We start from the raw sequence: 12,740 nt of genomic DNA on the forward strand, positions 1-12,740 counted from the left end.
TACAGTACATCATACCTTTTGCATGTGCCTCATGTCTTGTATGACTAGTTACATACCCTTTACACGTTCATCTAGCATGCAAATCTATAGCTTATATACTGCATGTCACTCTAGGATGACTTGCCCAAAAAACACATTACTAAACATTAAATAACTAACAAACAAAAACAATTATAAATATATTTTTACACAATGAAAATATGAAGTATGACTCTTATAGAAAGGATATAGTGCATATTGGCCTGAAACATTGGTCCAGACCATAAAGGACCATAACAACCAGCAGCAAGGCCAAACTGAATTATACAGGAAACAGAAACAGGGCATCTACCAGAGATGTTTGACATGATTCAGCCACTTTACGGTGAAGGTGCAAAGAATCTTTCAAGAGAAGAAGAACATAACTGAAACATGACAAGACATCAGGAAGACCTTAAATAAACTCATCCTCAGAAAATGTTAAAACCATTTAGCAACTTGTGCACAATCATTTTTCGGAGAACAATCCACAATCCACATGCGTGCACATATTTTTAAGCACATGAGAATATAAATAACACAAAACATATACAGTACTGTGCAAAAATTTTAGCCAGTTGTGGAAGAAAAATGCTGTAAAGTAAGAATGCTTTCAAAAATAGAAGTGTTTAAAGGTTATTTTTATAACAAAATACAAAGTAAAGGAACAGAAGAGAAATTCTAATCAAAGAAGCATTAGGTGTGACCACCATTTGCCTGCAAAACTAGAATTGCCATCAATTCTTCTACAGTAGGTACACTTGCATGCAAAAACATTTTTGAATAAACTCGGCAGGTAGGTTGTTTCAAACATCTTTGAGAAATAACCACAGATCTTTTGTGGAAGTGGGCTAACTCAAATTCTTCTGTCTTTTCATGTAAAACCTCTTGATGATGTTGTGATCAGGGCTCTGTGGGGGCCAAACTCACTTCCAGGACTCCTTGTTCATCTCTACACTGAAGTTAGTTCTTTATGACATTGGCTGTACTGTATATTTGGTCCTTGTCCTGATGCAGGATAAATTTGGGGCCAATCAGACGGTGTTGCATGATACTGTAGATCAGTATCTGCCTGAATTCCACCGCATTGAGGACACCATTAATCCTGAACAAATCTCCAGCTCTATTTATGGAAATGCTGCCCCATCATGCTTCACTGTTGCCTGTAGACAATCATTATTGTACCACTTTCATGTCTTCAGCAAAAAACTGCCTTCTGCTACAGCCAAATATTAAAATTTTTGACTAATTAGTCCAGAGCACTTGCTGCCATTTTCCTGAACCACAGTTTTTTCTTCCTTTTTATATTTTTGTGCATGGATGAGTTGCTTAGCTTTGTTTCCATGTTGGAGGTATGGCTTTTAGTACAGATCAATGTACCTGGGTCCCAATGGTTTCTGCCAGTTCTGTGCTGATGGTAGTGCTGGGCATATCTTGATGTAGATGGAAAGTAAGCATGATGTGACTTTCATCTGCTGTATTAAGTTTCCTTGGTCAACCACTGCATCTATGGTTGTAAGCATTGCCTGTTTTTTTTTAACTTCTTTAAAATGGCATTAACAGCACATCTTTTAACCCCAGTCTGCTTTAAAATCATTGCCTGGAAGAGACATTGCTGATGCAGTATAACTACCTTGTATCTTTTTGCTGTGCTCAGTCTTGCCTGCTGTTCCTCACCAAGTTTTATCATAGCTGTTTCTATTTCAGTTGTATTTCAATCTACGTACTGTATGAAATTGATGATCATTGCCACCTCTTTTATAAGGGCTAATCATACACCAGAGTCTAATCCTACAAAATCTCAGAGTTTGTGGAAGTGTGCAAATGTAAGAATTGATGCTGGTTTGAAGCCAAGGGTCGTCAGGTCAAATTTTGACTTAATTTAGGGTTTTTTCATTCACTCACTTTGCTTTCATAAATTACAAATTAATTCTTTAATATATACTGTATATATAAATTTATTTTAAATACAATTTATATACAGTATACAGTATATATTAAAGGATTAAAGAGGAAAAGATCATCTACCAATCCCTGGAGCACTATGAAATAACGGCAAGTTTTGACAATCAATCAATTATTAATAATATTTGCTGGTTACGTTTTCTACACTATCAGAAGTTTGCTTGTACAGCTTAGATATTACTCTTTTTGCTTTATTTAATTTCTTATAGCTACTGTAGCTAATTCCTGCTGTTATTTGGTAATCAACTTCAAGTAAAGGTAATCAAATTAAAGTCTTTAAGTAGCTTGCAACTGAAATCGTGAAATTGTGTGCAGTAATTGTAATATTATGTTTCGGATAATTTTTAATGGTTAAGAATAAAGAAATTGGGTGGCATGGTCGCATAGTGGCTAACACTTTAGCCTTGCGCCTCCAGGGTCAGGGTTCAGTTACCGTCTCAAGTGTGTGTTAACATGTTCTTCCCGTGTATGAGCTGGCAACCTGAGCCCTTAAGTACCTGCCACAAAACAACAGATATACAGTACTATATCTCCAGAAGTATGTGGATGGACCAAAATACCAAATAAAAAACTATAATTAATTAATAAAACTTTTTAATGCAAGTCCTAAAGCTTTTCTCTCATATTGTTATATGATTGTATCTTTATAATATATGTCACTTTGATACTTTGTAATAATGAAAAATAAATAAATAAGAGTCTTTAAAGGTTTTAAATGTCACAGTAAAGTTTTGCCTCATTAAGGAACAGCTGTTAATTAACTAATTAGTAAAATTAGGTGTGCTGGGAGCTTAGAAAACACTAAAATGTGTGAACACTTGTAAATATGCTTATATAAATATTTACCCAATTACCCGATTAAGTTGCAGCAGCACAGTGCATAAAACCACATGGCTACAGGTCAAGAGCTCACGTTTTAGGTGAAATGTCAAAATAAAGAAACATTTTTATCTTTGTGACTTGAACTGTGGCATGGAGTTTGGTACTTTCGGTAATTTTTACACACCGCATTCTCTAGAGTTTGCACAAAATGGTGTGGAAAAAATAGATAAATAAATTAAAAAAAATGTGTGAGCAGAGGGACTGCAGGCTGAAACTTCTTGCTGATGAGAGATCTAAGGAGACTGACCTTAGTGGTTTGAGCTTAAAGGAAGTCTACGTCTAAAGTTACGCCTAAACTTTCCAACGTGCTGTTTGGATACAAAAAGAAAAAAAAAATAGAGAGAGTTACAGGTTTCTTCACCAGCAGATAGACAGTGGGGATGAGTCAGATTTTTCAGATTTTTTGTGGTGAACACTATAGCTTTAACTAAATTCCGCTGCAGGGGTCTACTGACTGCAAACTGCAGGGGTGGATTTGGCTCGTTCACTGTCAGTCTGGAGGTAGCCGTCTGCGTTTTAGGTGTGTGATAAATACTCTCCCACTGAGAAACATCATTATTTTTTTTCAGGGTTTTACAAAGATTTCCACAAAAATAGAGCCAAATGGAGAACTGTGGCTTGTTGACAAACAAGAAGGAGGCTGGTAAGAGTTAGTGTTGCTTTTTAAATAAGAAAGTGCTCTCTCTCTCTCTGTCATGAAAACCTTTTTTTGTAAATGTCTTGTTTTTGAAAGTTTCTGTATCTGTAACTAAGAAATACGTTTAGTTCAATGGATCGGTGTTGCTGTGAAAGTCTTGTGCACACATGTTGCATGATATAGGATATTATGGAATATAAACAACCTTTCCCTGTGGTTGACAATTATATAGAGTTATATGCAGTCACTGTTATGACCCAAAGGCATTTATCATGCGTGTGACATGTACTTCTGCATGGAAATGACAAAATCACTGCTGTCATGGTTTCACCCTAATTATTTTTTTTGCCCCTCACTGATAAGGAGAAACCGAAACTAGCAAACTCATCGACAGGAATTTACATGTGTGGAAGAAAGAAAGAAAGAAAGAAAGAAACACCATGCGAGTGTCTCCTTGCGTTAGCACACGCAGTGGGAAAAAAAAGTCCACCATGGAAAATGAGTTATAGCCAGGTCATGCACACAGGAATAGTGCAAGTTTTTTTCCCCCTTAATCAGCGTGGTGGCACATATTTAAACTGCTGTTTCCTGTCTTGCATTCATGTTTGTTCACCAATTTCTAATCTTCTCCTTCTTGAAGTGTGCCGTAACGAGAGTTGTGGACACAGTCTGTTGCGTTTATTTGGAATCAGGCATGAGGCGTGTAGTTGACCTGGCGCAGTCGTTGGGCATATGATCCACCATTTTTAGTCATCCTAAGAAATCTGCAGAAGCCAGTTGTGTAGTCCTAGTATTTTATTAATTTTTTAAGATTGGGAAAGTTGTGTAGTTTATCCCTAGCTGAAGCAAGGGCGAATCCTCAGTCAGACATTGAGGGCACAGGGTCCAGAATTTTCGGCCAACGGGTCCAGGTTTGATTCCTGCCTCTGTGTGCATGGAATTTATATGTTCTCCCAGTACTTGGTGGGTTTTCTCTGAGTACTCTGGTTTCCTCACACAGTCCAAAGACATGCAGATTAGGCTAATTGGCGTTCCTAAAATTACACTTAGTGTGAATGAGTGTGTGTATGTGTGTGTGCCCTGCGATGGATTGGCACCTTATCCAGGGTGTACCCCGCCTTGCGCCCCAAGTCTCCTGGGATAGGCTTCCTTTTTAAGTCGGATTTGTTCAATAAAGTGAGTCTTATATGCTTTTGCACAAATATACAATGTAAAGCATACCAATCCACTCAACTTAATCTTTGTCCCCTTTCCCCACACTGCCATCACGTGGCCAAAAACTGTAACCACACCTAAGGAAATTAATCTCACATGTCAATTGTAACAATGGTGTCTTTGCGTCTTTAAATCTTGAGGGGAATCCTGCATGCCTTTTTATCTTAGACCTGTATTCCACTGTAAAGGTGGTTTGGACTGTGAACGCTGTTTTGTTGAGGATTTTCCAAAATTAGAATTATTCGCCATTAGGACAGCTTTACAGGCCAGCCATTTTTTTTATCATCGTGCTTCCGGACTGATTCGTTGAAATCAGTGAGGCCGACTCACGCACCTTCACACACACAAATACCATAAACCTTGGACATTTTATCCATTCACTTACAAACGGAACATATTGCATATAATTGTAAATATTGGTATCTGGTGCACTGTAATATATTTTTTTTGCACAATACATGTGAGCTACTTCAATGATTTTTTTGCATCTACCAATGTAGGTATCTGCTAAAATTCGTAACTTAAATGTTCGTAAGTCAGGGACTTGCTGATACAAGATTGAGCAATATTAACGATAAGTGAGTGAGCTATTTGCACCCAGGTGTCCATAGGCACCAATGCACCTGGAGTAAACTAGCCCATGTGGATATTTACATTTGTACTGTATATAATATCAGGTGCATCTCGATAAATTAAAATATCATCGTTTGTTGAAATGTTGATTTATTTCAGCAGTAATTAAATTTAAAAAGTGAAAATATACAGTGGTGTGAAAAACTATTTGCCCCCTTCCTGATTTCTTATTCTTTTGCATGTTTGTCACACAAAATGTTTCTGATCATTAAACACATTTAACTATTAGTCAAAGATAACATAAGTAAACACAAAGTGCAGTTTTTAAATGATGGTTTTTATTATTTAGGGAGGAAAAAAATTCAAACCTACATGGCCCTGTGTGAAAAAGTAATTGCCCCCTGAACCTAATAACTGGTTGGGCCACCCTTAGCAGCAATAACTGCAATTAAGCGTTTGCGATAACTTGCAACGAGTCTTTTACAGCGCTCTGGAGGAATTTTGGCCCACTCATCTTTGCAGAATTGTTGTAATTCAGCTTTATTTGAGGGTTTTCTAGCATGAACCGCCTTTTTAAGGTCATGCCACAACATCTCAATAGGATTCAGGTCAGGACTTTGACTAGGCCACTCCAAAGTTTTCATTTTGTTTTTCTTCAGCCATTCAGAGGTGGATTTGCTGGTGTGTTTTGGGTCATTGTCCTGCTGCAGCACCCAAGATCGGTTCAGCTTGAGTTGACGAACAGATGGCCGGACATTCTCCTTCAGGATTTTTTGGTAGACAGTAGAATTCATGGTTCCATCTATCACAGCAAGCCTTCCAGGTCCTGAAGCAGCAAAACAACCCCAGACCATCACACTACCACCACCATATTTTACTGTTGGTATGATGTTCTTTTTCTGAAATGCTGTGTTACTTTTACGCCAGATGTAACAGGACACGCACCTTCCAAAAAGTTCAACTTTTGTCTCGTCGGTCCACAAGGTATTTTCCCAAAAGTCTTGGCAATCATTGAGATGTTTTTTAGCAAAATTGAGACGAGCCTTAATGTTCTTTTTGCTTAAAAGTGGTTTGCGCCTTGGAAATCTGCCATGCAGGCCGTTTTTGCCCCGTTTCTTTCTTATGGTGGAGTCGTGAACACTGACCTTAATTGAAGCAAGTGAGGCCTGCAGTTCTTTAGATGTTGTCCTGGGGTCTTTTGTGGTCTCTTGGATGAGTTGTCTCTGCGCTCTTGGGGTAATTTTGGTCAGCCGGCCACTCCTGGGAAGGTTCACCACTGTTCCATGTTTTTGCCATTTGTGGATAATGGCTCTCACTGTGGTTCGCTGGAGTCCCAAAGCTTTAGAAATGGCTTTATAACCTTTACCAGACTGATAGATCTCAATTACTTTTGTTCTCATTTGTTCCTGAATTTCTTTGGATCTTGGCATGATGTCTAGCTTTTGAGGTGCTTTTGGTCTACTTCTCTGTGTCAGGTAGCTCCTATTTAAGTGATTTCTTGATTGAAACAGGTGTGGCTGTAATCAGGCCTGGGGGTGACTACAGAAATTGAACTCAGGTGTGATAAACCACAGTTAAGTTATTTTTTAACAAGGGTGGCAATCACTTTTTCACACAGGGCCATGTAGATTTGGAGTTTTTTTTCTCCCTTAATAACGTAAACCTTTATTTTAAAACTGCATTTTGTGTTCAATTATGTTATCTTAATAATAATAGTTAACGGTTTTTGATGCGCAGAAATATTTAAGTGTGACAAACATGCAAAAGAATAAGAAATCAGGAAGGGGGCAAATAGTTTTTCACACCACTGTATGTATATATATATATATATATACACAGTGGCTTGCAAAAGTATTCTGCCCCCTTGAACTTTTCCACATTTTGTCACATTACAGCCACAAACATGAATCAATTTTATTGGAATTCCACGTGAAAGACCAATACAAAGTGGTGTACACGTGAGAAGTGGAACGAAAATCATACATGATTCCAAACATTTTTTACAAATAAATAACTGCAAAGTGGGGTGTGCGTAATTATTCAGCCCCCTGAGTCAATACTTTGTAGAACCACCTTTTGCCGCAATTACAGCTGCCAGTCTTTTAGGGTATGTCTCTACCAGCTTTGCACATCTAGGGACTGAAATCCTTGCCCATTCTTCTTTGCAAAACAGCTCCAGCTCAGTCAGATTAGATGGACAGCGTTCGTGAACAGCAGTTTTCATATCTGGCTTGGATTTAGATCTGGACTTTGACTGGGCCATTCTAACAGGGTCGTTGTCCTGCTAGCAGGTGAACCTCCACCCCAGTCTCAAGTCTTTTGCAGACTCCAAGAGGTTTTCTTTCAAGATTGCCCTGTATTTGGCTCCATCCATCTTCCCATCAACTCTGACCAGCTTCCCTGTCCCTGCTGAAGAGAAGCACCCCCAGAGCATGATGCTGCCACCACCATATTTGACAGTGGGGTGTGTTCAGAGTGATGTGCAGTGTTAGTTTTCCGCCACACATAGCGTTTTACATTTTGGCCCAAAAGTTCCATTTTGGTCTCATCTGACCAGAGCACCTTCTTCCACATGTTTGCTGTGTCCCCCACATTTCTTGTGGCAAACTGCAACGGGACTTCTTATGGTTTTCTGTTAACAATGGCTTCCTTCTTGCCACTTTTCCATAAAGGCCAACTTTGTGCAGTGCACGACTAATAGTTGTCCTATGGACAGATTCCCCCAGAGCTGTAGAGATTCCTCCAGAGCTGTAGAGTATGCTTTGACCAGCCGATTGATCGATCAAGGCATTCCAACTTCCCATCTGGATGAAGCAGGACCCAAAGTGTCGGGTTGGAATAATGGAAGCCGCAGCAAACCACATTTCTCTTGCTCCACTGACATGGGTCGCAACTCACAAATGAGTTATCCCTTATAATAAAATTGGGATAGTGGGGATCTATTATTTTCCGGGTCCCTACGGAGTGATCTAGGGTTCAGTGATCATTTAGAAATGGAAGGAGTATGGCACAACTGTAAACCTACCAAGACAACGCCGTCCACCTAAACTCACAGGCCAAACAAGGAAAGCGCTGATCAGAAATGCAGCCTAGAGGCCCATGGTGACTCTGGACGAGCTGCAGAGATCTACAGCTCAAAAAATGCATTAATCTCCTTTGAACAGTTAATGGTGAGATGTGTCTGCTTTTTATGCTCTGTAAAGACTTCATAACGCCTCTAATCTGAGGTGCTGTTAATTGCTCATTTTTTAGGCTGATAACTCTAAATTAACTTTTCGTCTGCGGCAGAGGTAGGTTTTGGTCTCGTCCTCCTGGGATGGCCTTCACGAGAGCCAGTTTCATTATGGTGCTTGACGGATTTTGCAAATGCACTTGTGTTACGTCCCCTCGTATTTGTTTTTGGTATTGTTTTGTTTTTCCCATCTGTTTCTTTGTCTCCTCTCTCTAAAGTATACTGCAGGTTCATCACATTGGTTGTCCGGGGTTCGCCAATCCTCCAATGAAACCAGAGCTGTTGTTATAAAAGAGGCGGGGCTCCCTTGACTTGCCGTCAGTCGTCCTGCTTTCCGGCCAGCGGGCGGCTGTCCATTTTGTGTTGACTGCGCTTTGGTTTTGTGTTGAATCTAAGCCTTGCCGTGTTTAGTCTGTATTCTGTCTTCGGTGGCTATCAGTTAGCCTGATTTTGCTTTAGCTCGTTTAAACCTTCGAACACTCGAGACATATGAAACACCTGCTACTGAATGACGTTTGTAACAAATCTTAAGCACTGCTTTGCCTTGATTAATCCAGCTTTATTGTTATTTAAGTCTGGCTAAAATACCCAAGAGAAAGGAGACAGGTAAACTGGTAACTTCAAACTTAGTTTTTGTTAATAGTAGGTAGGGAGTGACCACCACCTTTGTATTTTTGTTTTATTAGTTAGAGTAGTTTAGTTTGGGCACCGCATGCGCCGAAGATTTCGGTTTCTTTTCTACATTTTTTGTTTGGTAGTTAGAGTATTTGGGTTGGGGTCTAGTTATCAGAACTTCTTTTGCTTTTGATAATTTCTTTGTTTTGGTGTCACTCAGTTTTCTCCTTTCCCTTTAATTTCTCTTGTTTCACATTTTGAAATTGGTTAAAATAAAACTGCTGTTATCCTTATTCACTTGCCTCACGAATTTTCTTCATGGTTTACCCCTGTGGCAAAAACATCTCACTTAAATGTTACAGATCACCCCTATTAACATCTAACACGTAACAACTTGACAATACTGTTCTTGCAAGAACTATTACAGAAAGGGTGACCTCTGTGTCTTAAAATAACAACTAACTGTTGTTTTTGTTGTTGTTGCGTTATTACCTAATTCCATATGTGTTATTTTATAGTTTTGAAATCCCCAGTATTGTTGCTAAGGTCTTCTTTTTGGGCCAAGCCCCCTTTAAAAAGGTCACATTTGAATCTTTCTACTATTCCATTTTTGTATTCTTGGTAGAACCCTACATCACTCCGTAGGGACCCGGAAAATAATAGATCCCCACTTTCCCAATTTTATTATAAGGGATAACTCATTTGCTGTGAGTTGCGACCCATGTCAGTGGAGGAAGAGAAATGTGGTTTGCTGTGGCTTCCATTATTTCAGCCTGACACTTTGGGTCCTGCTTCATCTAGATGGGAAGTTGGAAAGGCTTGATCGATCAATCGGCTGGTCAAAGCATATTCTGAGAAAACTGAACACCAAAAACTTTTAGACACACAGGAGACTTTGGCTAAGGGTCAACCTAGTGATTTAAACAATTTCGTGTGTATTTTTGCTTGAATATATTGTCATTATATCCTAGATGCATAATCTGCTCCACAGAGTTCCACGGTGCTGTGCATTCCTCTTTTTCTGGCTTCAAGGTGGGTGAGGAGTAGAGATAATGAAAAGAAAAACTTAAAACATGGCTACAAAACATAACTCCAAAAATTTTTTTGGACCTAGATACTGACAGCACTTCTGGAAAGACATGTGTTTCTATGATGAGTAATGATGATTGGCCAAAATTTGTCACTGAAACTTCCTCTCCTAATCTTCCAGTCACCAAGCTGGGGTACATGTAAAGATATCATCATATCCAACGCTAAACTACAGTAAAGGGGTAATCTGTACCAGAGAACGAGTTTACAGCAAAGTAACCCGAGATGTTTCCTTTCAAAAGCTACACTCGATGCTGCGTGAAAACGCTATGTGAATAAGAATACCAACTCTGCCGCACTGCAAGTGTCTGGACCCCCACGGTTGTGTAGTGTGCGCACAGTCCCCCCAAGGCATCTAGACATAATTCTGGGATGCTGACTCGAGGACCCCGGAGCCTGGCATCCAACTATGAAATGTGACAAATGTTTTGCGGAAAGGGCAACCTGCCGCATGACACACTTGGGAACACCTCTTGCCAGAGCAATTGATGAGGCAAGCTTCCTGGTCGAATGGGCCCTAATCACTAGAGGGGAAGTGTGCCACGCGCCTCATAGGCTAGGGCACTAGCATCTCTCACCCGACTTGTCTAGTGGCGGCTGCCGTTCGGCCGCGGCCCCATGACATATAAAAACCTGCTCTGATTTACGCCACTGGCTAGTGCGGTGGTGCGCTGTAAATTTGATGAGCATAAACTGGACGCAGTGAATGAAGTCTTACTGCTCCAGAGCTGTAACGGCAGAGGACAGAGGCTTCGAGAACAACTGCGGAAGATAGTTGGATAAGTATGCAGAATAGCTTTAGCTAGCCAATTGGCAAAGCCTAAGCACGCTAGAAAGGCTGATAAGGCCCGCAAATAAGCCGGCAACTAAGGGGTGCTTTCCACAAACCCCATCAGTCAGGACGTAGACCGAAAAGCAGCTACGTACGTTCTGACTGTACTAGGGCATAAGCCTGAGGTCAATTATCTTGCAGAAACTCCAGCACTGAAACAGTTCGGCAGTGGACTGGGTCTACATGTTTTACTATGTCCTGGAATGTAAATGATCCTGAGGGACAAGAATTTGTCCTGTACCCAAAGCAGAACCTAGAGCGCTAGTTTTCCTAGTGGTGCAAGCCTAGTCTGCCCAGGCAATTATTTACAAGACTACCGTAGTGTTGTCCATCCATAGGACATGTTAGCCTCTTGACTGCTGGGGGGAGTATTTCAGGGCCAGAAATAGTCATAATTTCGAGTCAATTGATGTGCCACGCGAGAAGATGACCTCTCCAGATCCCTTGGGCTGGACGGCCATCTAAGGCCGCATCCCAGCCCGTGAGGGAAAACGTCTGTTGTTAGCAATCTGACGACAACACGGACCTACTGTAGAGTGGGACCCAGAGTCAAAGACCGGGGTCTAAACCACATAGAAAGGGTACGAAGCGCTCGGCGCGTAACCCTTATTGCCTCAGGGGATTGGCCCTTGGATGAAAGCCCCTGGCCTTTAGCCACAACTGGAGCGATCTCATGTGCAGAAGGTCCAAGGGTATCACCGTGGAAACTGAAAGCTGCCATGAGACTTAACACTCTCTGAAAGTAGTAAAAGTTACTTTCTGGCCTAGCTTGATCTCCTTTAGGGTATTGAGAATGGATTCGACACGTGCAGGAGACAGCTGTGCCTGCATTGTGGTCGAATCCCATGTGACACCCATGATATGTAAGATTAGACGGGGAGCACCGACCTTCATAAGTCAGTGTGCCAGAAGACATCGACCTGTGTACATAAGGAGCTGTGCAAGTGGTGCTATATCATCATGGACAGCAAGTTAAAACAAAAAGCGAATGTAAAATTCTGTATGAAACTGGGCAAATCTGCCACAGAGACATTTGACATGATTCTGCAAGTTTATGGCAATGCAGCAATGAGTCATTAGAGGTGTTTTGAGTGGCACACTCTCCTCAAGAGTGGAAGAACATCAACAGAAGACAAAGAGCAATCAGGAAGACCTTCAAAAGCTCAACCTCAGAAAATGTAAAAAAATATTAGGCAACTTGTGTCATATGGAACAGTTCACTCAATCCTCATGTGTGATTTGTTGCTGCCTAGTGCAGCCCCAGACTCAAAAATCTACTTTCTTGAAGTAAAAGAATATTTCCTTAATATTAAGGTCAGCAAATAGTTAGTGGTCATTTTGGCACGATGGACAGGTGCTACTGTAAGTCCTGGTGAAAAAGGAAATCAACATCTCCATAAAGCTTGTCAGAAGTCTTCTGGTAGATGGCTGTGATGACCTTGGGCTTAATAAAACACAGTGCAACACCAGGTGAGGTTGGGTGGTAGAAAGTGGGGTAACCATGCTTGGATGCTTCTGTTGTGCATTAATTAGTTGTTTTCAATCCAACCTTGCTGGTAGGGTTATTGACCACTTCACATGTAATGTAAGCTGTAACGTGATTCGAACAAGTTAATGATAAGATTCACAGTTGGGACCCCTGATGACATGAATGTCCTGAACAGAGAGTTGGTCAAAATGTA

General features: G+C 40.6%; 1 protein-coding gene across 1 annotated transcript in view; it reads left to right on the forward strand.

Moving 5' to 3' along the window:
- Positions 1 to 3,424: 3,424 nt before the first annotated feature.
- LOC128540846 (von Willebrand factor A domain-containing protein 5A-like) overlaps positions 3,425 to 12,740 on the forward strand; it is a 35,891-nt gene continuing 26,575 nt past the window's right edge. Inside the window, exon 1 of the mRNA XM_053510840.1 lies at positions 3,425 to 3,508. Within this exon, the coding sequence (XP_053366815.1) occupies positions 3,469 to 3,508 (40 nt within the window). The 5' untranslated portion in view covers positions 3,425 to 3,468. The remainder of the gene's footprint in view (positions 3,509 to 12,740) is intronic.

The sequence above is a fragment of the Clarias gariepinus genome, chromosome 2 (assembly GCF_024256425.1).
Source record: "Clarias gariepinus isolate MV-2021 ecotype Netherlands chromosome 2, CGAR_prim_01v2, whole genome shotgun sequence".
NCBI classification, from domain to species: domain Eukaryota; kingdom Metazoa; phylum Chordata; class Actinopteri; order Siluriformes; family Clariidae; genus Clarias; species Clarias gariepinus.